Here is a 26,055-nt window from a genome sequence, read left to right as displayed (position 1 = left end):
GGCCAAAACCTTGATTTTTTATTGGCTCTTCATAAGACCTACGTCTGCATGCCATAATGTTGGCTCCTCATCGGGCCTAAACCCGCATGCCATAATGTATAAGGAGAAATCCAATATTCGTCTCTCGGGTCGTCACCCTACAGCGCGCCTTTGGATCGTCATCCGAAGTCGATATACAAACTACACTCCCAAGCCACAAAGTTTTGGAATATGGCGGTACTAGGAGAACCGAAGTCCCCCAAGAGTCGCAAGCATACAATTCTGAAAACGTCTGAGTCTTATCCCTAACCAGGTTCCCTTCCCGTGGCTCGCGTAAGACAACACAATATCCTACCAACCACATATCCCCTCACTGGAATACCCCATGACCAGCTAAGGATCATCTCACTGCCCCACGGGCCGCCACGAAGGCCATATAAATGTCCTAAACAGGACCGCCACAAAGGCCATACAAATGTCCTAATCAAGACAGCCACCAAGGCCAAACAAATGTCCTAAACAGGACCGCCACAAAGACCAAACAAATGTCCTCAACAGGTCCGCCACCAAGGCCACTCGTCCCGAAGGACCGTCACGAAGACCATCTGTCCCGAAGGGTCGCCTCAACATGCACTCTGGCTAAACAGCCCGCCACGAAAGCCACACAATGGCTAAATAGCCCGCCACGAAGGCCACACAATGGCTAAGCAGCCCGTCACGAAGGCCACAAAATGGCTAAACAGCCCACCACAAAGGCCACACAATGGCTAAACAGCCCGCCACGAAGGCCACACAATGCCTAAAAGGCCCGCCACGAAGGCCACACAATGCCTAAAAGGCCCGCCACGAAGGCCACACAATGGCTAAACAGCCAGCCACAAAGGCCACACAACGGCTAAACAGCCCGCCACAAAGGCCACGCAAGCCCTCTCCCAGGCTCTCCCCCACCAAAAATGGACAAATTCTAACTCACATAAAACTTTCCATTTTTTAGCACTTACCACATCTGGAAACTTTCCACTTATAGAAACTTCTAATTCAGGAAACTTTCCTCCAAAAGACTGCCTTGCGGAAATTTTGTACCCCAAACACCACCTCATCTTGTTATTGAGTCGAACAACCAACCACCCCAAGCGACCGAGTAACAAGAGAGATGGGCTGGAATACTCCATTCCCGCTCCAGCTACGGACTACAGATGGGGCCAGGCTAGGCAAGCTCAAGTCGTGGCTTGCTTCTCATACCACTTCTTAAACCTTGTCTTCATCCTCGCCTTAGGCTCCCACGTCTGCTCCTCCACACCATCACAGTCCCACAGGACTATCATCAAAGGAATCTTCTTCTTCCAAAGTTCCTTGATCCTCCTCTCGAGAACCCTCACTGGTCTCTCCTCCAAAGTCATGTTGGGTTGAAGATCCTCAGGGATCTTAGCCAACAACTGGTCAACCTCACGGAGACACTTCCGCAACACAGACACATGGAAAACCTTATGGAATGCACGCATAACCTCAGGTAACTCCAGCCTATATGCCACTGGTCCAAATCGCTCAATCACTCTGAACGGACCCATATACCTCGGACTCAACTTAGTCTCAGTCAATGACCTGTTCGCACCCCGCAATATGGCCATCTTGAGGTACACTCTATCTCCAACCTGAAAGTCAAGATCTCTCCTCCTCCTATTGGCATAACTCCTCTGCCGATCCTGAGCTTCCTTCATGTTCATCTTGAGAACCCGAATCTTCTCCGTGGTCTCCTGAACAAAATCTGCCCCGTACATGCTCTTCTACCTGAGTCCAGCATAACGGTGTACGACACGACCTCCCATACAAAGCCTTATAAGGAGCCATGCTAATACTCGCATGGTAACTGTTGTTATAAGCAAACTCTACCAAGCTCAAGTGATCTGCCCAATGGCCACCCCAATCCAACACACACATCTTCAGAAAATCCTCCAACGTCTGGATCGTCCTCTGTGACTGTCCATCTGTCTGGGGATGATAAGTTGTACTCATATGCACCTTAATGCCCATCTCTGCCTGAAATGCCCTCCAGAACACCGAAGTGAACTTGGAATCCCTATCTGACACAATACTCGCTGGCACCCAATGCAACCTGACTATCTCCTTCACATACTTCTTAGCCAAGACTGCTGCTCCATCAGTCTTCTTAATGGCCAGAAAATGTGCCGACTTAGTCAACCGGTCCACAATAACCCAAATAGCATCAAACGTCCAGGACACTGGCAAACCCATCACGAAGTCCATAGTAATCATATCCCACTTCCACTCTAGAATGGGAAGACTCTTCAGTAATCCACCTGGTACCTGATGCTCAGCCTTCACTAGCTGATACACATCGCACCTCGCAACCCAACTAGCCACGTCCTTCTTCATCCCGACCAAGTGATAGTACCTCTTGAGATCACGGTACATCTTAGTCGCTCCTGTATGAATAGAGAACATGCTCGCATGAGCCTATCTCAGAATCTCCTGCCTCAACTCCTCATCTTTGGGCACACAGATCCGCCCATGCACCAGAATATTACCATTAGCCGAAACCTGATACTTTGAGTCAACATCTTTTGAGGCATTCACCAGCCCCAAATCCGACTCCTGAGCCAACCGCACTCTGTTCAACAAATCTGCTCTATCAGCTGCAATCAAACCCAACGGCTCCTAAAAAACCGCACACAAACTCAACGCGCTGATCTCTCATACCAGAGAATCCATATCCTGCTCCTGAGCCGAAGCCGCCCGCTTCCGACTCAAAGCATCTGCAACCAAGTTAGCCTTACCGGGATGATAGGCTATATCAAGATCATAATCCGTCACCAGCTCTATCCACCGCCTCTGCCTCAAGTTCAGCTCGGGCTGAGTGAATATATACGTTAGGCTCTTATGATCTGTAAACACCTGTACGTTTGCACCATAAAGATAAAATCTCCAAATCTTCTGGGCAAAAACTACAGCACCCATCTCCAAGTCATGAGTAGGATAGTTGTCCTCATGCTTCCACAACTGCCGCGAAGCATAGGCAATCACCTTCCCATGCTGCATCAACACACATCCCAAACCCACTCTCGATGCATCTGTATAAACCACATAGGGTTCTCCCTGCTCGGGCAAAGCCAACACTGGAGCAGTATTCAACATCTCTTTCAGGCTTGCAAAGCCCTCCTCACACTCCTGTGACCAGACAAAATGAACATTCTTCCCGGTCAACTTAGTCATAGGACGTGCTCTGCTCACAAACCCCTGCACAAATCTCCTGTAATACCCTGCCAACCCGAGAAAACTCCTGATCTCCGTGGCATTCTGTGGTCTAGGCCAATCCCTTATAGCCTGAATCTTCTCCGGATCCACAGAAATTCCATCTGCAGACACAATGTGACCCAGAAAACCCATCTCCCACTACCAGAAACTACACTTGCTCAACTTAGCAAACAACTTCTGCTCCCGCAGCTTCTCCCAAACTGCCCTCAAATGCACTACATGCTCTTCAAGACTCTTAGAATAAACCAGGATGTCGTCGATGAAAATGATGACAGACACGTCCAGAAACTCCTGAAACTCGCTGTTCATCAATCTCATAAACGCAGCTGGTGCGGTAGTCGACCCAAACGGCATCGCCACGAACTCATACCCATACCACGTCCTTTTACTTGACAAACTACACCGATGCTCCCCACGGTGAAGTGATAAGACGTAAGAATCCCCAATTTTCTTCCTCAGTTCTACTAGACTAATAATCAAGTATGCTGACATCAATTCACCACCACCCGGATATCAACACCTCTTGTCCATCCAAGAAGTTCTAGTAACTTGTCTCTTAAGGAAACTTCCACAAGATAGCTTATTACAAAATTAGCTTCCCGTTTAGCAATTCTCCACAACAAATCATCAATACGAGCGTAATAAAACAAACAAGTACCATATGTTCGCATATTCTGATTCACCGCATCGAATGCTTTGCAAACTGCCAACTCAAACCACTTGCCTTGGTTTCCCTCAACATGATTACCAAAACCTTGAATCTAGCAACCCTGTCCATCTCTAATGAACGTAAACCAAAATCGTCGCAACGATTAGATTATCCTACCATAAAGGCTTCTCGTGAACTTATATATCTGGTAAACATGCCTTTCTTGGCTCAAACCTGCTGCAATTCCCCTTCCCGGGACTCCAACACCACCAGCCTCATAATCTTGGCACAACAGCCACACATTCACAACCGCTCCGGTCAATAGAACCCTGAACCATTGGTCAACACATCCAAAACCCGAGATTAAACCACCGTCAATCTCTCGAGGTCTACATTCAATCGGTTTGTGTATACTCACGTCCTAGGTATTGCTTGCTCCCAACTCCTCCACTCTTAGGTCACAACCTTCGAGCCATACCGATCTCACTCTCAGACCAGCGTCTTCGAGTTATACCGTCTCACTCTTGGAACACAATCCTCAAGATCTCGGTATCAGGGGATTTACTCATCCCCTCAGGGAAACATAATCCCCTCTGCCACTCTCGGAGCCCCCAGCCCCTCGAGCTATCGGTATTCAGGACTATCACCATCCCCACATGAGCAACAATCCTTAACGACTATAAACATCTCCCGACCAAAAGTACCTCCTGTGGTCCAAGTATAACATTGCAATGTTACACCTGTCCACTCAACTTCTCATATAAACATGGATTACCCACCAAACAGAGAAGTATTTGATCCAACTGCATAAGACCACCTATCTGCCCCTCTAGGCTCGATACCTCTCGAGAAGAATCTCGTACCAGTCATCTACAACTGCTCCATTCTCCTAACAAAAGATGGATAGTCCTCAACATCCGCAACCCTTGGCTGCACCCCGCCTAATGTGGTACACTGGAGCCTGCACTGGTACTCCTCTCGGTAACCGCTCCCACATCACGCCAACAGATCCGCTAAGCGATCATCTCGACCCTGGGCTCCAATTGCTGCAACCCCACATTTGGGTTCCCAGCACCCCCGGAACGCTCACCGGCTAACCCCCCTAGTCACTCCTGATACGCTTGCGATCCTACGACGTACCTCCTCGTGGAACTCTGGACCACACACTCGCTGGCCTCGGAAACTCGTCCGACCATGACCACGATAACGCCCACGTCCACGACCAACAACTCAAACACCTTAAACCACTGCACTTCCAAGAACAGAGGCTAACAAGCAATCTTAACATAACACAAAAACACAAAAACACAAAAACTCATTGTGGAATCACACTGTAGGCTCGAAGAAGATGTTCTAGGACTCCATGCCACACACAATTGATTAACTCACATAATCAATCAAGACATGCAATCCCATACATCACAACAGAAACCTAGTGAACCCAAACCTAGAACCGTAAGAGCTCTGATACCAAACTGAAATGACCTGACCCGTTTTTTTTAATAATAAATAATAATAAGAAATAATAATAATATATATAAACTACAACTAGTGGTCCCATACCCACTAGCCACCTAACCACAACCACAACCAACAACAGAAATAACCAATATCAATAACCAATAAATATCCACTAATAAACCATTAATATAACAAAACCAATCTTCAATAATTTCAACCAACAGGAAACATAGAACCAGAAACCTAGCAATGTTTCTAATGACCCAACTCTAGCAACCTAGCAATGCCAGACAACATACAATCGAGTCCCTAGAACATCTTCCTCTTCATTGCCTTGATTCCACGATCACACTTTGCCTTTACCTGCACCACAAACACAAATTGAGATGCATGAGTATTTGATAAATACTCAGTGAGACAATCCTCCCATCTACTGTGTTATACACACAAGCAATAAGATCTCTCATGCCACAAATAACAACAATAAAACAAACCAGGAACATGCACAAGTGACCAGACACGATCCGGTTACTGTCAGAGGGTGTCGACCGACACTGGACATCTGGTGTCTACACCACTTGGGTGTCGACCGACACCTGCTCGACACCCCCAAAACCCTAACGGTGTCGACCGACACCTCCACATGGTGTCGACCGACACTCGCCAAGTTTCCGAGCTGTCCTCGCGTTGGTGTCGAGCAGTGATTTCCTTCGAACGGAACCTCCGAATCTCGCCTCCAAACTTCTCCTCTTCGTCCCACACAATCCCAGGAACGAATCCAAGCCTCAGGAGCTACGAAAAACTCACAAACAACCAAAACAAACAACCAAACAACACACAATATCACAGAAACAAAGATTTTAGCTTAGATAAGCCATGGTCATGCACTCACCTTAGCCAACAGAGAGATCTAAGCCCAAAAGACGAAGCTAACACCACAGAAACCTTCCCACCACGTTCATAGCCTTGGATCTTCACTCTCACAGCAAGATCTCTCCAAAAACACCTTCAAATCTCACAAACTCTATCTAAAACCTCAAGAACAGTTTCTCTCCTTATTCTCTCAAAAAAACACAAAGCGGCAGACAAAATAATACTCCCAAAACCCTTCTGGTCAACAATTCCCTTTTATAATTTGGTCCAATGGTTTTTCCTAAACCAAGCCGGTTCAAATCGATAATTAAATTAATCTGGTCGAACCAGAATAAGTGGTGTCGACCGACACAACCATGAGTGTCGATCGACACCCACCCCAAAACGCTAGGTTTTGGTTCGCGGACGTTACAGAGGTAAGTGGTTCGATTCACATCTTTGTAATTTTTTTTTAAATTCAAAACGACGTCGTTTTAGATTTAACAGAATCACATAACAAATATTTAATTCAGTTAATTTCTTCTGTTTGATGATTTAACGACGTTTCTTATTTGGCAAAGTCAACAAAAATTTATGATTAAACAAGAAAGTTAATAAAAATTAGAGATTTATTTCAACACATTCAAAGTTGATACTTTTTTCACCACTTTTGCAAAGTTCAGCTTTTTACAATATTTTCCCAAAAAAAATACACATCAGTCTATTGTGTCTACTGCCAAAATTTAAGTTTAAAATATCAAAATATACTAATCATATACTGTATATCATTAAGACATTTAATACTAGGAAGCCAAAAATGAATCCAAAAAAAAAAGAGAACAAGACAGCACAATGATGGGAGCACGTGGAGACACAACATATGCTTGCGTCCAACACAACAGCAGCCATATGCACAAGTCACAACCTGCAACTCAACAGCTCTTAGCCAGCTTGGCCTTTCTTTTTATTTCTTTTATATATTTTATTCCTTTTTTCCGTATTATCCACATTCCAAATTGTACATGATTTTATTTTTTTCATATATGCTACCTGGTTTTTTAATGACACCATAATTGACTATCAAAAGTGAAAGTAACAGCACACACAAACATTTGTAAAATCTAATAGTCTAACTTTTAATGTAATTTGTTTGGTAACATTTATGTTAATTATCCAAATTCATATTTTTTTTGTCCAAATTAAAAATATAAAATTTTCAAATTTTTTTAATATTATAATTTTGTGGATTTTGAAAAAAAAGTTGTGGATTTTAAGTATTAGATTTTTTGCCTATACCAATCGTATCAATAGTACAAAAACATTTAACTATTGCATACTATTGCAAATAACACGCATACTATTGCAAATAAACCCAGTCAAGCACTCCTAAACCACCACGCCGGGGTCAAAGAGTCTTATTAACTACTACTACTTTAAAAGGATAGTTTCGTCTTAAAAAAAGTTTCACACTTGCACAACGCATAACCGTTGTAATCACCCCATTAAATACCAAATATACCCTTACGGAACCTTCGAGCAAATCTTTAAGACGGCGGCCATAAATGTAAATAAAGTAAAAAATTAGGGTCCACTTTTATAATTAACATATGAAAAAAAAGGGAAGAACGTGAAACGGATCCGTGCGAGAGCCACACAAAAAAGGTTCCAGCACAGACAAGGGAGAGAGAGGAGAGAGAGATTTGCTTAAGAGACGTTGTCGGACTTCAAATCAGTTTCGATACCGGAATTTAGGAACTCCGTTCAAATCCGGAGCCATCTTTAGAAGAACAAGATAAAGCTTCAAACTTTATCCATTAATTGGAGATTTCTCACAGAGAGAGAGAGAGACTGAAGAAGTCGAGAAAAAGTCAAGAGGGTTTCGGATTTTGGGTATCTGGGTTTTGATTTCTCGAGTTCAATTTCCGAATTAGGTCACAAAGTTAGGGTTTTTTTTTTTGTTTTTGGGGCGAAATTGGAAAGGATGACCACGCCTTTGTGGCAACGTTGGTCTACACCAACGAAAGCTAGGAATCCAGATTCGAACGGGTCTAGGCACGGAAAGGGTTTAGACATGGTGACCCCTGTTTCGGGTCGGGTTAGTCAGATCCAATTCGATGATCCAAGAATTTTGCCTGAGAAGATTTCAGAGCTTGAAAAAGAGGTGAGCTTGTTCGCTACTTTTATCTTTTTTGTGTTCAATGGCAATGTTTTCCTCTAATTGTACTTTGTCGCTTTGCCAATTTAGTTCAAGAATCTTTAAGAATGTGTTATATGGAAATGGAATTGTTTAATTGTGAATAGTAGTGATTCTTACTGTTTGGATCTTTTGAGTTTACACACAACTAATGTTTGTGTTGTTCTGGTAAAAAAAAAAACACAGCTTTTTGAATACCAACACAGTATGGGTCTTCTTCTGATTGAGAAAAAGGAGTGGAGTTCGGAATATGAAAAGCTTCAACAGGATTTTGAAGAGGCTAGTGAGTGTCTTAAGCGGGAACGTAATGCCCATATGGTTGCTATAGCAGATGTTGAGAAGAGGGAAGAAGGGTTGAGGAAAGCTTTGGGGATTGAGAAGCAATGTTCACATGATGTAAGTTTCTTTCTGATTCTTTTTTTCGGCCATAAGCATATTTTTTTTTAGCACATATGACACTCTTATTAAACTGTTGCAGCTGGAGAAGGCTCTGCGGGAACTACTCTCTGAAAACGCAGAGATCAAATTTACAGCTGACTCAAAGTTGACTGAGGCAAATGCATTGGTAAGAAGTGTCGAAGAAAAATCTCTTGAAGTTGAGGCAAAGCTGCGTGCTGTTGATGCAAGACTTGCTGAAGTTAGTAGAAAGAGCTCAGAGGTGGAGAGGAAGGCAAAGGAAGTGGAAGCTCGAGAAAGTTCTCTTCAAAGGGAGCGATTTTCCTACATTGCTGAGTACGTATTAGACTTCTTGCCTTGTATCTTTTTTGTATGTTGAACCATTTATCTTTATGCCGTTTCTTTGTTTCTTATTGAGGGCTGACCCACTCAACTTGTTTTTTTTTTTCTTTTTAATTTCTCAGACGAGAAGCTGCCGAGGCAACTTTGTCAAAGCAGAGGGAGGACTTGCGTGAATGGGAAAGAAAGTTGCAAGAAGGAGAAGAAAGGGTTGCTAAATCTCAAATGATAGTAAAACAGAGAGAGGATAGGGCAAATGAAAACGATAAGATTATCAAGCAAAAGGGAAAAGAACTAGAAGAGGCACAAAAGAAGATCGATGCTGCTAACCTTGCTGTGAAGAAATTAGAAGATGATATCAGCTTGAGGATAAAAGATCTTGCTTTAAGGGAGCAAGTAAGCAGCTCGTGTTTCCTTGTGGTATTTTTTATTATCTAAGTGTTTTGAAACCTTGTTCATTTACATGTTTTCTCTGTATCTAGGAAACTGATGTGTTGAAGAAATCCATAGAGAAAAAAGCGCGAGAGCTACAAGCTCTGCAAGAGAAACTGGAAGCCAGAGAAAAGGCAAGTCCTTTCTCCTTCACTACAAATATATATGTATTTCTGTGTCACCCCCTTCTGTGGATAAAAATCTGATGTTACGTATGTCTCGAGCTTTGGTATTTGGTAGAATAAATTGCTTGCTGACTATAGCCAGAGGGTTATCCTCTTTGTGCAGTTGATTACGTATATTGGGTCCCATTCTGAGCTTAGTTCTTTGGGCAGGAAAATATTTCAATTTCCATCACAATTTTTCTTATGCGCTATTGTTTCACATTTTGAATCATTTTTCGTTTTCTGTATTATTAGTAAACTATTTTATTCTGAATATCACATGTGTGCATTTTGGGTGTTAACTGTCTAATGTTTGCTGATTGGCAGATGGCAGTTCAACAACTAATTGATGAACACCAAGCTAAGTTGGATGCAACACAGCGTGAGTTTGAGTTGGAAATAGAACAGAAAAGAAAATCTGTTGATGACAGCTTGAAGAGCAAGGTTGTAGAACTGGAAAAGAGGGAGGCCGAGTGGAAGCACATGGAGGAGAAAGTTGTTAAACGTGAACAGGCATTAGACAAGAAACTTGAGAAGCATAAAGAGAAAGAAAAAGATTTTGATTTAAGACTGAAAGGCATAAATGGCAGAGAGAAAGTCTTGAAAAGCGAGGAGAAGGAATTGGAAACTGAGAAGAGAAAACTGCTTGAGGATAAGGAAATTATTCTTAGTCGTAAAGCTGAAGTCGAGAAGATAAGGGCTGAAAATGAAGTACAGCTATCAGAAATTCACAAAGAGAAGGAAGGGCTTAGAGTTACTGAGGAGGAGAGGTCTGAGTATCATCGTCTGCAAGCCGAATTAAAAGAGCAAATAGAAAAGTGCAGGTCTCAACAGGAGCTTCTTATTAAGGAGGCTGAGGATCTAAAGACCCAAAGGGAAAGTTTTGAGAAAGAATGGGAAGAACTTGATGAGAGGAAAGCTAAGATTGAGAACGAACTAAAGAATATAACTGATCAGAAGGAAAAATTAGAGAGAGACAGTCACTTGGAAGAAGAAAGGCTTATAAAAGAAAAGCAGGCAGCTTATGAAAACATGCAAAGGGAGCTAGAAGCGCTTGAAGTAGCAAAAGCTTCATTTGCAGAGACTATGGAGCATGAGCGTTCAGTGCTCTCCAATAAAGCTGAGAGCGATAGAAGTCAATTGCTTCATGAGATTGAAATGCGTAAAAGGAAACTTGAGTCTGATATGCAGACTAAACTGGAAGAAAGGGAAAGGGAGCTGCAAGCAAAAGAGAAGCTATTTGAGGAAGAGAAGGAGCACGAATTGAACAATATTAACTACCTAAGAGACGTAGCCAGAAGAGAAATGGCGGACATGCAGAATGAAAGAGACAGAATAAAGAAAGAAAAGCTAGAAGTAGATGCTAGTAAAAATTATCTTGAAGAGCAGCAGACAGAAATCCGGAAAGATGTTGATGACCTTGTTGCCTTGACCAAGAAACTGAAGGAACAGAGGGAGCAATTCATTAGTGAGAGAAGTCGTTTTCTTTCTTCCATGGAAAGTAACAGGAACTGCAATCCGTGCGGCGAACTTCTTTCTGAGCTCGTACTTCCTGAAATTGATAACGTGGAAATGCCTAATATGTCAAAACTGGCCAATATTCTTGATAACGAAGCACCAAGGCAGGAGGAGATTAGGGATATATCCCCAACTGCTGCTGGCTTAGGATTGCCAGTTGCTGGTGGGACGGTGTCATGGTTCCGGAAATGTACTTCAAAGATTCTTAAGCTGTCCCCAATAAAAATGGCAGAACCTTCTGTTACTTGGAATTTGGCTGATCAAGAGCCTCAACCTACGGACCAAGCTAACTTGAACAGTGGGCCATCAACTACGCCTCATGCAGCGGCCAACTATTCCTTTGATGTTGAAAAGTCCGAATCTGAAACTGGCACAAAAGAAGTTGAAGTCTCCAATGTAAACTCAGACGGTGATCAAAGCAACATCAACAGCAAGGCTCAAGAAGTTGCTGCAGATTCTTTTTCCAATCAAAATGTCGAGGGTCAATCACGCATGAGAGGGAAAGCGAAAGCCAGAACCAGAAGAACACGCTCTGTCAAAGATGTTGTAGGAGAAGCTAAAGCCATATATGGAGAATCTATAAACCTATGTGAACCCAATGTTTCATCAGAAAATGTTGACGACTCTGCTAAAGAAATTGATGGAAGCACGGGTGAACCTGGTCGTGCTGATAAAGCAACTTCAATGAACGGACGGAAACGTGGGCGTGTGGGTTCTTTGAGAACTTGTACTACTGAGCAGGATGGTAACGAGAGTGATGGAAAATCAGATAGTGTCACCGGAGGAGCACATCAGCGGAAGAGGCGGCAAAAGGTTGTATCAGAACAGCAAGGAGAAGTGGTGGGACAAAGATATAATCTCAGGCGACCTAGAAGGTAATTTCAAATCCCAAAAACAGTTGCTGGGGATAATGTGTTGCAGCTGTTTGTTCGTCTCTTTATTCAGGCTGTTTAATAAATGTTACACTTTGGGTTATTAGGGTAACTGGAGAAACCACACTTAGTAAGAAGAACGAAGAGACTAGTGGAGTGCAACAAGACGAGGTGGTTTACTGTGCTCAAACAACCGCCACAGCATCATTAGACGTTGCTGTTAGTGACAATGGAGTAAGCACAAATGTGGTGCAGGTAATAATATGCTCTCACAACTTAGCTGGATTTTTTGTTTTTTTACCCCTTCTTTCGATATTTGCTTTCTTGACAAATCTGTTTCTTTCAATTGTATGTTTCAATAGCATGAAGCCACAGCAGACTCTCAAGATACGGATGCTGGTTCGCCCAAAAAAACATGTGAGAGTGAGGCGATGAGCGAAGAAGATGTGAACAAAACACCCCAAAGGGTTGACTCGGATGGTGAAGATGATGAATCAGATGCAGAACATCCCGGGAAAGTCTCCATTGGTAAGAAGCTTTGGACTTTCCTGACGACGTAGCCCAATCTGGATGTAGTTCCGCCTATGATGATGAAGAGCTAATCTTCTTCTGTTACAATATTAGTGTTTTGCTTTGTTATCTTTAGCTACGTAGAAGGTTTGTGTTAATTCTGTTTGGATATTTTCCACCAAAATGTAGTGTTTTCTTTCTAGCTTCAAGAATTCTCAATTCTTTTGGTATGTTTTAGATGATGATTTAATTATTTTTATGAGAGTGGTTCTACTTGTAACAACAAAGTGTTTGCATCTGATCCTTTGATTATGTGTTTTTGTTTGTGACTTGCGAGAAAACGTTCAAATGAAATGAAAGCCAAGTCCTTTGCTATCTACGGCATCTTACCTATTAAAACGATTTAAGACTCGTCACTTAGTCTAGATAGATGGAAGATTTGCAGTAACTGAGGATCAAGTGAATATGAAAATAGGTAGACTGAAACGAGAATGCAACTTTCTGCATTTAAATATGCGGTATTATAACTGAAGAATAACATATGTTACACAAAAGGAATGATATATATATGTTGACTGACAACAAATGTTATATTACACAAATAGGAAAAAACCTATCAACACCAAACTTATTTTCTCTCTATTGAACACTTCGCAAAAAATAAACAACAACTGAGTCTGAGCACTCTTGACAACGAATAGTTTTCATCTAAGGACAGGTTTTAATCAGTACAGTTTCTTCTTTAGTCTAGACACTATCATAGCACATTAGCACACCTATGCAATGTACAAATTCGTCCCTTTGACTCACTCCACTTTAGTACTTTACACCATACTTCTTAATCAACAGCTCCTTCATATCTCTGAGAACATGAGAGATACAAAGTTAAAAAGCTGAAGTTGCAGAGAAGATTAACAAGAAAAAAAATCATAAACAGAGCAATGGAAAAATACCTGCAGCCTGGTACAGGGCAATTGAGATCTCGGCAATGGTACGCATGGATCTTTACTATCTGTGACAAACTATTGCAAGTCTTACAACCGCAAATCTTACAAGAAAATCCCATCTCTTTGGTTTTGCCTCGGCAAATGTTACAAGGAACTCCCATCATTTGGATTTTGCATCGTTCATTGTGAATGAACAATACTTGAACTTCTCTGCATTTCGGGTATGAGCACGACTTAGAGGCCGTTGGTTGGCACAGAGATGCGTGCTGCAATGCTTTCAGTATCTCAAGAACCTACTAGAGAGAGAGAGAGAGTAACAAGTTGGTAAACAAGTCAAAAAGTAAAAACCAAAAGAAACAGATTTGCTCTCAAGATGTTACTTACCATTACGGTTTTAGGGGGAACTCCATTAGCTGAAGCGAGTGTTGGGAAAATATGAAGATGACGAACGGTTTCTTTATCGGTATAACATCCAGTGCAAGCTCGGTAATCCGGACAGAGCAAACAAGGCAAGTAGATACTTGTCGAAACATCTTTCTTGCAGTCCGTGCAGATGAGACCGCTAGAGTTTTGAGAGTGATGATGAAGCTTAGTTGAGGTGTGAAGATTGTAAAGTATCATCATCGAAGAATACTTAGCATGTCGAAGCGTGTGGAAGATGTAATTATTCTTTTGGGAAATAGCTAAGAACGCTTGTCTGCTATCGAACATTTCGTTTTCTTGAATAATATCATTATCAACAGTTGTGACATTCACCTGTTGCTGTGGAAGTAAAGAAAACCAAACCTAACGTTAGTACAAAATTTTAACTAAACAAGAGAATCGTTATATGATTTAAAGAAGGGTAAGTAATAAATAACCTTTGAGAGTTGATGCTTCTTCTCTTTGTTATTGGTATCATCATATATGTGTTCACCAGGAAGCTCTTGTTTTGAATCATAGCAGCTTTCACACAGTTGAAGATTCTTGCATTTGCCGCAATACCATCTCAATCCTGATACTATGGCTTTCAAACAACGCGTGCATGAATAGTTTAATTCTACCACCATCAAGTCTTCCTTATTTTTGAGTACATCCTTTTCAAGCTACACAAAACAAAAAAAAAAACAGAATTGTTAGAAGATTAATTAAACATGCCTAAAAGTTACCAAAACAAGAAGAAAGATTCAAAACGTTAAAAAGTTTATAAATACCTTTTCTATCAGGAGAATGTTTTTGCAATCATCAGAATCAACATAATCACAAGTTGTACTTTTGAAGCTCTTTATTTTTCTTCTAGTAAGCGATTTAAACATATTGTGCAAACCGTTATTGCCTTGTTTCTCGATTTCTTCAAGGATAGCCTCAGCTTTATTGGACCACAAAGATCCTTCAAAGTAAGGCAACCGCGCAGCTTTCATATCGCAGGTAGATTGATCCTCTCTCGAAACGAAGAACCGGTCATACAAGTTTGTAGTCTTCACAACCACCTTCTGCTCAACTACTTTTTCAAGCATTGACGCATACCTGACATTAATGTTGTTTATATCAAATGCAATTTCCTCACAAATGACCAAACCAGGAATCAAACCAGGAATCAAGTGGTGAAAAGAGAACTTACCATTGGCGAAGCTTCTTAGTGTTGGGGGTTTGCTGAGTCTTAGGATGAGAGTACATAATGTAGTCTACTCCTTTTTCAGGTGGACATGCCCATATATAACTCGTTGTGAAACCCCGAATCTTACAGAACTCAAGATATCCAATCTATCAAAGAGACATAAGCATGTAAATGTCAATAATATATAGTTAGGTTTTTTAATTAAGCATTTAAAGCACAGATGATGACTTAAAAAAGAGATTGTTAATTACCAAGATTTCATGATAAACGAAAGTTCTCAGAGCTTCTCCTGCTAATGTTACTCTCTCAGGTCTAAAGTACTTGACCGAATCGAGATATACGATGTATGTGCTGCGTTGGTTAGGTTGGCTACATTCTGAACCAAACTCTTGTACAAACAATGCAAAGATGCATATATCAACTCCTTCCACTTTCTGAAACAGAAGTATAACCTGAAAACATATCAAAAACATTAATGACAAAACTGTATCTAAGGTTTGAAAAATACATAAATCAAAAACGTTAAAAATATTCAATCCTCATCTCACCTTTGATCTGTAAGGAAACTCAGTAGGATAGTTTTTTCTATGGAGCAAATCGGCTAAGGGTTTGTTGACGGTTGAAATTTTGTCAGCGGAATACACAACTCTGAGAGTAAGACCCTCTGGTGCAGATACCTTGTAAAGAAAAATGTAACAAGTTTGAGTTATAAATTAATAAGAATCTAAAAAACTCAAAATGGCAGAAATTAACCACATCAATTCTTACATCCGTAACGTCCTTCCCTAAAGCCTTTGCCGTTTCGCGTCTCTCTTCCTTAAGGCGCTTGGCTAGCCTTTGCTCTAGAAAGAAACTAAGGATGGTTTCAGGCAAATCTTTTGCTCCCATATTAGTATTGTCATTGACTGGCATGTTGTTGTTGTTGTTACTTTTACGCTCCTCTAGTAAACATATGGGACAAATATACTCTCTGGTGTTGTCTTTGTCCTTGTCCTTATTGTAGAGACCACAAACTTCATGTTGCCATTTGTAACAAGATTCACACTGAACCCACTGCTCAAACAACATGTAATTAGTAATAATATTTCAATGAATAAATGAGACGATTATTTAAGACAGAGAGGGAGAGAGAGAGAGATAAAGTTTTTTTACCTTCTCCAAAGATTGGTTTCGAAGGTTATTCGATATAAGCATATTGGCTTTTGAGATAGTGATTCCAGATGTTAACTTGAACTTGGTTGCACAGACAGTGCGACAAGGACTGCAGAAGTTAAGGTTCGCATCCTTTATCTCTTCTTCCCCGGGGGTGTAATAGGAAGCGTCGTCTTTGATACGACGGCTGCATACTAAGCAATATATTGGCGGTGGTGGTAACGGGAGTCTGTCATTGCCACACAACTGGCATAATTCCCCATCTGCATCCTCCACATACTCCTCCTTGAGGTAACGCATTGTGCTCTGTGGGACAAATAACTAAACAAAATTTTAAAGACACACAAAACAAAAAAAAAAGCATAAAGCAATGATAAGGCTCAAATAAGTTACCTGACTAATACTAATTTGCTTCGGAAGATTCATTACATGCAACTTTATCTCTTCATCTGTGAAATGTTCGATCACTGAGACACCTCTCTTGTTATGCTTTTGCAGAGACGTCGTGTCAGCTTCGACCTCAGACTTGGTCCCTTCATCACATTTCATAAGCACTGCACCAACTCCCATCTTCTCATGGTTCAAAGACACTGTGTCAGTGTCAGCATTAATCTCAGACCTGGTCCCTTCATCGTATTTCATCGGCTCTACACCACCTCCCATCTTCTCATGGTTTAAAGACACTGTGTCAGTGTCAGCATTAATCTCAGACTTGGTCCCTTCATCACATGTCATCGGCTCTGCACCACCTCCCATCTTCTCATGGTTCAAAGACACTGTGTCAGTGTCACCTTTGACCTCAGACTTGGTCCCTTCATCACAATTCATTGGCTCAACAGTATCCAACTTCTCATGGTTCAAAGACACTGTGTCAGTGTCAGCATTAACTTCAGGCATGGTCCCTTCAGCACATTTCATCTGCTCAACAGTGTCATAATTAACCTGAGACTTGGGCTCAACATTATCAGCACCAACTCCCAGCTCCTCATGATTCAGAGAGACTGTGTCAATGTCAGCATTAAGCACAGACGTGGTCCCTTCATCACGTCTCATCGGCTCTGCACCAACTCCCAACTTCTCATGGTTCAGATGCACTGTGTCAGTGTCAGCTTCAACCTCAGATGTGGTCCCTTCATCAAGTCTCATCGGCTCAACAATAACTACATCAGTTCCTAGCCTCCTCTCCTCGATCTCAACCATTTCTTCGTTGGGCGAAAACAAATCCTCGAAAGTAGAAACACGTACAAACTTTTTCGCTAGCTTCACACGTTTGCTAGTATCCAAAGGAGGATTGTTCATCACATCTTGCTTCGTTACGCCATAAGGTCCAGGAGGGTAAGCCGAGCGGGGAAAGGGAACAAGATCAGAAAGTCTAAACGAATCACCCCAAGAACCAGGACCAGACCTCCGTCGCTTTCGCACTTCGTTTCGGCTTTGATCTGGCTGAGCTTTTCTAGTTCCAAGATACTGGACGTCATCATCATGATCAGATGCAACAACAGTACCACTCGGCTTTCCTAGACTACTCAACCAGTTACGAATGAGCTCATCGTAATTCTCTGAGTCATCACCAGGCTCATCATTCTCAGGAAACCTTGGCATCATCAAGCTCGTTCTACTTTTACACGATGGCTGCTGCAGCTTAATCCAGATTACGAATATTCCCTACACCAATTCAATCAACATGTCAGGATCATGCAATACTGTCACTACGTACAAACATAAATAACAACGAAAAAATATTGATAATATTTTACCTTGTGTAATTTTAGCTTGTTACACAAGGTATACACTAAGTGTAATTGGATTAAAGAGTCTTACAAATAAAAAAAATCAACAATACTCGATTCCATAACTACAGCTTATAGATATATATAACAATGCGATCTCCAAAACAAAACCTTCAATTAATGTCGGATTTATGCTTAAGATTATGCTACGAAATCACCCCCATTAAAAAAAATAAAACCCATAATTTTGGAGTTTTGAACCTGGTCTACGTTGCAAAACCTTAATCAGCTGCCTCAGCTAGAATTCAACGACGGGTCATCAAGAAAATTCACGAATTGATCGAAGAAGAACACAAAAACAAGACCTAAACAGAGTAAACAAGTAGCGAAGAAGAGAGATAAGTTGAAAGAGAAAAGAAAAAGCCTCTGACTTCGTTTGGTCTACGTTGTTACCTTAATTAGGGTTTTGGTAATTTACGATTATTTAGGATTTGTTTAGATATATATATATATATATAGCCAAAAAAAGATTTATATGTAATAATTTAATTAGTCAGAGATTTTTTTTTTTTTTGTAATAATGATATTAAAAACGAAGCTTTTACTCTTTTAGGACTTTAAAAATAAAAAAGAAGAAAAAAAGTTAGATCTATATAAAAAAAAAATTCTTGGTCATAAGATCTCGATGTTATGTCGTTATTTATAAGATCAACATTTTTTTTTTTATTTGTAACTGAAAAGAAAATAAAAATTAAGAATTAATTAGTAGATTAGATTTGTAATAAATACTTTTGATAAAGTTTGAATAAAGAAGCTAACAATTACTAGACTTCCAAAATATTTTTTTGAAGCTTGTTGAATGTTTTGCAAAATATTTTATTTAATAAATTCCCACCAACTTTTTTTTGACCACAATTACCACAAACTTATCCTCCACTAGACCAGTGCACTCGATGTTGAATAGAAATGTGTTTTTTTTTCCAACCAAACATTAATTAAATTAAAAGATAACTCCAAGATTAGTTGCCTAAACCGAAAGAAAAGAGTTTACAAAAAAAATTTCAAAAAGTAAAAATCTCGAAGAATGGGCTAGACAATCTGCCTTTACGTTGAGCTCTCGATTGATCCTGGTGAGGGAAAAGGAAGGAAAGCGTGATCTGAGCAAAAATAACTCCTCCAATAGAGGCGAAAAAACTGGCCAATCATCATGTGTTTCTTTATTAGTAATAGTATAAAGAATAAAATCTTACAAATTTATGGAAACCAAATTAATTAAAATGAATTGTGATGAAGACTGTCGAAATGTTTTAATGAAATTACAAAAATTATTAGATTTCCAAATTATTTGTTTTTTTTTTAAAGTTTATTCGGTAAATTACAAAGGTATTGAGTGGAAGTGTTTAATGTCATTATAGATTGAGTGGAGTTAAGGGTAGACAAAAGAATGTCCAAACGAACTTAATTATTTATAGATTGTTAATGATTGCCGTCGGTACGAACTAGATTCACTGAAATATTCTATATTTTAGTAGAGACAAAACAAAACAAAACAAAACAAAACAAAAAGGCTTACACATTGATGGACATGTTACAACACCAAACTAGCATAACCATTTTAAGGCCACGGACATAGCTTTTGGTTCGAACAAACATTGTGCATAGACCACTTGGCTTCGGCCTGAATGTTTCATCCTATAGTGCGGGTAGCTCTTAACTAATGGATCACTTCGAGCAAAAATTGGATACTGATGCTAAAACTTAATCCCCTAAACAACAACCATTACATCCCACACTCACTAATTAATACATCTTCTGCTGCTAGATCTAAATGGATCACTACTAGCCTCCCTCTACTTGAAATTTGGATCATAGAAAGAGTAATGATAGCTCTTAACTCTTTCTGATTCCGATATTTCGGATCCCGGGCTTCTTAGACCTGAAACGAACCCGTGATCATATCTAATGCCATACCTTGGAGGATAGCTCGAAGACAGTGCAACACCTGGAGGGCCTCTCTGGTCTCTATAGTCCTGTGGTCGACGGTGATCATGATAATAAGTATGTGCTGTGTTATTCCTCTGTTCCCATAGCCACGAATCTGCGTTTTCTGGAATGGGTGCGTTAATCCCGGGAAACCCAACTGTCATTATCTTTCTTGGCTCTGGAGGGTTTGCATTTTCCAAGATTTCACCGTCCTCAATCTTAACTTCTTCCTCTTCTTTTTTAGTCTCTTCCTCACCAAATATAGTGATTCCTGAGAGATGATCTTCTTCTACAGCTAAGAAGACATAAACAACAAAAAGCAGATACAACCAAGTCATGAACAAAGATGCTTTGATATGATGATGATAATGATATATGATGGAGATGGGAGATTAAGAAAGTTTACCAAAATATCCTGGTGGATATCCAATCTCTCGCATTCTGTGTAGCCATGGAGGAGGGTCGAGTTCCTGGACAAGATAAGAATCGCCGTAACCAGGAAGCTCATTCTCTTTGGTCTAATTCCAAATACAATGGAAGAAGGTTAAAAATTTACCTTTAGACCAAGAAGCTGTCGTGTCTCTGGATCAAGTGAGCCAGGCTTCAAGCCATCATATTTACTAACTTGAGGGCTCTCATAATATCGGGACGGTAGACGGATTCCAGGATTCTGATTTCTTTTGCTTTTATGTTGCCTCCGAGCATTACTAACTGCTACTCGATCAAAAGGCTTTGGACATTCTCTTATGGAATGACTGTATGCGCCGCAATTGAAGCAGCGTGGAGGGTCATCAATAATCTCCAAGCCTCTAGAAACAATTAAAACAACATAATAAAATAAACGAATGCACAAGATAGATACTAGAGTATCAATAGCACACTCACTCACATTCACTGTCACAAGTAAAACGAAATAAGAAATAAGGATTTGTTACCCTTCCAAGTTATTTGAACCAGCGGCTGAATCTAAACCAATTGTAAATCCACGGTTATAAAGAGGGGTGGTGCTACTTTCCACAGGAACTAACTTCTTCGAAGAATTGTCACCATTTTGGTAGTCGAACCAAAATGACTGCACAAGCAATAATGTATCTATCAGTAAGGATTGCATCAATCGTCAAGCTTTGATATGCTCGAAAAGACATTTTCACTTACAACAGATGATGTCTTCTGCAATCCCACACGCAAAGCAGGAAAATATGTCTCATCACCAGATTCTAGTACTTGTTGTTCTTGATCCTGATCATATAACATGAGATAGTCAGCAAACAAGTGTCCATATCATTTCTTACACAGTTGCTAAATTTCATTTCCAATTATTCTTTCAATAACTTGAAACTGATTGACTTTGGCAAAACAAAAAAAAATCACTATATTGGCTATAAAAATCACTTTGAAGACCTCAAAAATCGTAGCTACCTCGGACAAAGAATTTTGTTCTGCCTCCCATTCTGACCATTGCTGTAATAAACTTTCCAGCTTCTGCTTACTAGATCTGAAAGATGCAGGAAACAAAAATCAAAACAAGTAACAGTTATATAATGACAGCAACGTTTGAGCATTCAAATGTTAAAGTTTACTTTTGGTCAAGTTAAGAGTCTTCTTTTCACCTAACCTTGTTAAGTGTTTATAAGTAACATGGACTGAAGGTTGCTGTTCGTCGAAGGTTGTTCTGGATCTTTTAACACCAGATTTAGCTGAGACATGTAATTATGGAAAACAAAGAAAGAATACATAATCACATGCATTCAAATCTCATAGCTTATGATGATAGAAGCATGTTCATAATCCATGTCAATCCTAAAGTGAAACTATACTCGAAGCAAAGGTTTAAGTCACGCAAGCAATAGCAACCTTCAACATAAAAAGAAAAATAAGGATACAACTAACATCCACTTTCACGGTTTCAACACTCACATTGACAGCATCCTTAATTTCCACTCTCGATGTTTCCCCTGAAAACTGGCCAGACACATTTCTGAAATCATCTTCCGTTAGATCCATGTCTTCCTCCATGTCTATACACATCTCCCCATCCACAGCTGATAAATTTAAGAATAACAAATAGAGATAAAGCTCTTTCTTATTCAAATTAAAACGATCACACAAAGAACTCCTTGGAAAATCTGATTTACAAAGCTCAAAGCCTTTCCCTAAGTTGTAAACCGATAAGCTCTCTCTAACTTGAGTCTCACAAACTCGACCTCATCCTTATTTATACTTAAAACGTAAAAGTAAAACACTCAAAGAAAGGGAAATAGAGAAATGGAAATTATATAAAACTTCCAAAATCAGTGAACACAAAGAAAACATATATCATCAACATAAGAGTGGATCTCAGGGGACCAGAACTGAGGTCATGTTTCTGACCTTCCAAACCAGAGCCGCTTGAAGCTGCCATTTGTAAATAAAACGTAAAAAATTATCTCCTAGCAAAGTTTCACAAATCATCCACCAAAGATAACCCTGCAAAACAAAATGAAACCAAAAACTAAACAATAGATAGTTGCAAATCCCAAAAACTCAAAACAACATTCAGACTCCAGATGTAGAGCTAATGTAATTGTTAGGAATTATCAAGAAACCAATTCTCAATCCAAACAACATCCAGCTCCTTCAAGATAGTCAACTCAATCACACAGCTCATATTGTTCTCACCAAAATGAAGACATTGAAGCAACAAGAATCAATAGTGTCTCACTTTAAAACCCACCGTCATTCCCTATTCAACTAAACTGTGAAAAAAGCATTATTCTGTTCAGCATAGACTAACTGAGAAAAGCCCAATATATATAACTATGAAACTGAAGGGAATATGAAACGACACGAAGCTCACAAAAGAGAAGAACACAACTCGTTTAAACAAAATCCAGCTTCATTGAGCAAATCAATTCAATCACACAGCTCAAATTGCTTCTCCAAAAACCCAATTGACAGTAAAAATCAAAACTTTAAGCAAAAAGCATCAAAAGTGTCTCACTTTAAAACCCTTCTCAATCAAATTTTGACAAGAAGAAGCATTTCGGGTTGGAGAGTTTACAAGTTCACACCAAGAAAGCGTATAGTATTACATAAAACTTGAAAAAAATTGAAAGGGAATATGAAACGACTCGAAGAAGCGAGAGAGAGAGAACAAAGTCTTAACCTTTATCAACGGGAAACAATAATTAGATCTCTGTCTGTGGGATTCAAAACAAGAGGCTTTTCTTTATATTTGTCCGCTCAAGAACAATGACAACATAATCATCCAAAATGCGACCAAGTTCACCGTAACTATTCTATTACCCAATTGAACCACGCTTAACTTTTGGTTTTGAGGTGGTCTCTTATGTTTTATCAGCAAATCTGCCGGAAACAATAATCAAAAGTCTTAATTAGGTATAATAATGAGAATTGAGCCCAAAAAAAACCCAAACTTTTCAAAATTTACCAAAAAAAAACATGAATTTAAAGTCTACTCAAATAAACACTCAATTTTTGTTGACTTTCGAATATAATAACAAATTTTTCGTTCACTTACCAAATCAACCCATCATTGATAAAGTTAACAGAAAATTTGGTTCTCGACATGAGCGGATTTTACCACTGAACTAATGGCAACTTTAACATCTATACTAGTATTTTTGCAGCAGTTTTGCTCAAAAATATTTTTTGGAAAGTTTTTACATTGAATGCTATTTAATATCCAAACAAGTTTAGTTAACTTTCTCTATTATCCTTATAACCAAACACAATTAAAATATTTTACAATATCTATATATATATATATAATGTTCTATAATTAATATAGATATTTAGAAGATTTATTCCAGATTAAAAAAAAAATATTCTCCAATCATCTCATTTTGATTTTAAAATTTGAATATAGTGAATCATCGTCTAATACATAAAGTTAATAAAAAGGTATATTTTTCTTGCATATATTGTGATTTGAATTTTTTTTTTAAAACATATATTACTCAATTAATATAAAAAGTGTGTGTTCAACATACATATATAGTAAAGTGTGTGTCAACATACATATATAGTATAGTGAATTTACTGTATATAGTAAATTAGAAAATTTTAAGAAGTTTATAATTTATAACTCATATATCTAAATTTAATAAAAAGTTTAAAATTATAAATATTTAAACATATTAAATTTTCAAAATTACACAAACGAATTATATTACATGACGGGTTATATGACATTACATGATTGAAATAATAATAATAATAAATAAACTATCACTAATATGATATTTCAATACAGGTTAAATCCTCATTTTAATGTTTTAACAACACCAATATAAAATATGTCGAATCAAACTGATTTAATTAAGATTGTAGTAAACAAAAATTATTGTGCGGTATACCACGGTTTATATATGATATGCTCAAATTAAACCCTAGAGCTACTCTCTCAAATTAAGAGGTCATTGTAATACTTAGGGATCGAATTCCACAAGGACTCTAGATTATACAATAAATTATAGAGTTTTATGATTACGCTAAACAAGTTGATTTAAATATTAAATAAAACTGTTGTAAATTCAGAATATCAAAAAGTAATGCAAAATATTAAATAAAACTGTTGTAAATTCAGAATATCAAAAAGCTAGGTACATGGAGTTTCTCAGGAAATTACAAAATATTAAATCAATAATTAAATAGGATTCAAACAATTAAAAATCAGATCTAGAACTCTAAACTCTTTTGTAAAATAAACCAGTTCTCACTGCAAATATTATCTAAATTTAAAACCAGAAAATCCAAATCTCTTTGTAAAATTCTAGGTTAAAAATCACCTTTAAAAACAAGTTTAGATTGTTCACAAAATTACTAAATCAAATCTCTTTGCAAGAAGTAATTTTGCTCATCAAAAGGTTTTATCAGGAAAATCAATTATATTCTCATATCAATTTATTTTCCTAGGTTATTAATTCTAGATGGCCAATCAAGGATTGATATGAAGAACAACCTATGATGAAGATCTAGAAAGATAATGAATCCTAAATAAACATCTAATAAATCATAAAATCCATGTGAAAAACCCTGAACCTAACAAGCAAACTACTCAGACATATTCAACGAAGAACAAAACATAATTCTGAATAATAAGCAATTGAGATTAAAAGAGTAAAGAGAGAGTTTATGAATTCTTCTCTCAAAGCAGTTCAGATCTCTCTCTCCCAAAAGCTCTCAAAATCTCACAGGGTTGCAGAAAATAAAACTTGCTAGAATAAAACTTAAGGGTTTTCTAAAACCTAAAAATACTATTTATATGTCCAAAAACACGTCAGGGACTTGTGTTGCAATTGTGGAAAAATTTGGGCAGAATTGTAAAACTTCCAATTTTTGGCTCTCTCGTCGGTTTGGACTGGGTGTTGATCGATGCTCCTTCAGTGTCGATTGACACTGGTCAGTTGATCAGACTCCAAATTGACTTCTTTGATTAAATGCTCCAAAACGATCCAAATTGCTCCATTTCGCTCCATCCGTGCCAAAATCCTAGATAACTTGTAAAGACTCAAAGACAACCTAGAAACAAATGAAAAGACTCAAAAAGCACACTTATATCATGGTTAAAAACCGTAAAAACTATGATATATCAATTCCTCCAGACTTAGCATTTGTTTGCCTTCAAGCAAAACAGAAACTTAGACCTGTGAAAGAGGTTTGAAAACACAGAAACTCACGTTCTTTCTAAGGTAATACCATGATCATTCAAACCATAATCCATATGCCTAATAGATAAATCCAAATCAAACCACCATGTACTTCTCCGTTGACATTCGTAGCATCCCAAATTCAAACCAAATTCCACTACTTCCTCCATTAAGCCTTCATCGGTGGGGCTCATCAATTTGATCAATGTCAAGAACCTTCTAGACTCATTCCCGTACTATACAATAACAAGCAAGATATATATTTTTACAACATGTGGTATTCTTCCTCTCCCCCAGACTTATTCTACTCTTATCCTCCTTTGAGCTTTGCTTTGCTGTTTTTTTTTACTGATTTT

At 38.9% G+C, this 26,055-nt stretch overlaps 3 protein-coding genes across 4 annotated transcripts; 1 reads left to right on the top strand and 2 right to left on the bottom strand.

The window, feature by feature from the left end:
* The first annotated feature begins 7,748 nt into the window (after positions 1-7,748).
* On the top strand, positions 7,749-12,926 carry LOC104750516 (protein CROWDED NUCLEI 1). Its single transcript, XM_087493256.1, has 8 exons — positions 7,749-8,375; positions 8,595-8,804; positions 8,887-9,140; positions 9,269-9,539; positions 9,626-9,709; positions 10,067-12,132; positions 12,237-12,384; positions 12,492-12,926. The coding sequence occupies exons 1-8, from the start codon at positions 8,196-8,198 to the stop codon at positions 12,687-12,689; spliced, it is 3,411 nt and encodes a 1,136-aa protein (XP_087349382.1). The 5' UTR covers positions 7,749-8,195; the 3' UTR covers positions 12,690-12,926.
* A 255-nt stretch (positions 12,927-13,181) lies between these two features.
* LOC104753652 (histone acetyltransferase HAC2-like) lies at positions 13,182-18,553 on the bottom strand. Of its 2 annotated transcripts, XM_087493255.1 has the most exons (13): positions 18,519-18,553; positions 18,327-18,430; positions 16,729-18,000; positions 16,336-16,641; positions 15,952-16,236; positions 15,732-15,860; positions 15,435-15,635; positions 15,187-15,329; positions 14,780-15,092; positions 14,447-14,671; positions 13,971-14,348; positions 13,593-13,879; positions 13,182-13,501 (listed from the first exon to the last, which is right to left on the bottom strand). In XM_087493255.1, the coding sequence occupies exons 3-13, from the start codon at positions 17,938-17,940 to the stop codon at positions 13,456-13,458; spliced, it is 3,525 nt and encodes a 1,174-aa protein (XP_087349381.1). In that variant the 5' UTR covers positions 17,941-18,000; positions 18,327-18,430; positions 18,519-18,553; the 3' UTR covers positions 13,182-13,455. The 2 variants fall into 2 exon arrangements, 1 of the variants encoding a protein (XP_087349381.1); XR_015585279.1 differs by having other exon boundaries at positions 13,593-13,882; positions 18,327-18,521.
* Positions 18,554-19,510: 957 nt separating this feature from the next.
* Positions 19,511-23,420, bottom strand: LOC104750515 (uncharacterized). Its single transcript, XM_010472316.2, has 10 exons — positions 23,194-23,420; positions 22,419-22,514; positions 21,932-22,090; positions 21,664-21,745; positions 21,468-21,543; positions 21,204-21,287; positions 20,984-21,120; positions 20,605-20,857; positions 20,455-20,518; positions 19,511-20,343 (listed from the first exon to the last, which is right to left on the bottom strand). Exons 2-10 carry the CDS (start codon positions 22,447-22,449, stop codon positions 19,916-19,918), a joined length of 1,314 nt encoding a protein of 437 aa, XP_010470618.2. The 5' UTR covers positions 22,450-22,514; positions 23,194-23,420; the 3' UTR covers positions 19,511-19,915.
* Between the last annotated feature and the right edge of the window lie 2,635 nt (positions 23,421-26,055).

Source organism: Camelina sativa, chromosome 16 (genome assembly GCF_030686135.1).
Source record: "Camelina sativa cultivar CO46 ecotype springtype chromosome 16, ASM3068613v1".
NCBI lineage: Eukaryota > Viridiplantae > Streptophyta > Magnoliopsida > Brassicales > Brassicaceae > Camelina > Camelina sativa.
The sequence above is the reverse complement of the archived record's forward strand: the minus strand, read 5'-3'. Positions and strand labels throughout refer to the sequence as shown.

Bases quoted from the DNA above. Each gene is read 5' to 3' on its own strand.
- LOC104750516 (XM_087493256.1), top strand. From the start codon at position 8,196: ATGACCACGCCTTTGTGGCAACGTTGGTCTACACCAACGAAAGCTAGG. The intron at 8,376-8,594 runs GTGAGCTTGTTC...AAAAAAACACAG, and splicing joins TTTCAGAGCTTGAAAAAGAG to CTTTTTGAATACCAACACAG. The intron at 12,133-12,236 runs GTAATTTCAAAT...TTGGGTTATTAG, and splicing joins AATCTCAGGCGACCTAGAAG to GGTAACTGGAGAAACCACAC.
- LOC104753652 (XM_087493255.1), bottom strand. From the start codon at position 17,940: ATGATGCCAAGGTTTCCTGAGAATGATGAGCCTGGTGATGACTCAGAG. The intron at 15,861-15,951 runs GTAAGAATTGAT...TTTCTTTACAAG, and splicing joins TAGGGAAGGACGTTACGGAT to GTATCTGCACCAGAGGGTCT. The intron at 15,093-15,186 runs GTAAGTTCTCTT...CATTAATGTCAG, and splicing joins ACTAAGAAGCTTCGCCAATG to GTATGCGTCAATGCTTGAAA.
- LOC104750515 (XM_010472316.2), bottom strand. From the start codon at position 22,449: ATGGCAGCTTCAAGCGGCTCTGGTTTGGAAG. The intron at 21,544-21,663 runs GTTAGGTGAAAA...TGCATCTTTCAG, and splicing joins ACTTATAAACACTTAACAAG to ATCTAGTAAGCAGAAGCTGG. The intron at 21,288-21,467 runs GTAGCTACGATT...TTATATGATCAG, and splicing joins AACAAAATTCTTTGTCCGAG to GATCAAGAACAACAAGTACT.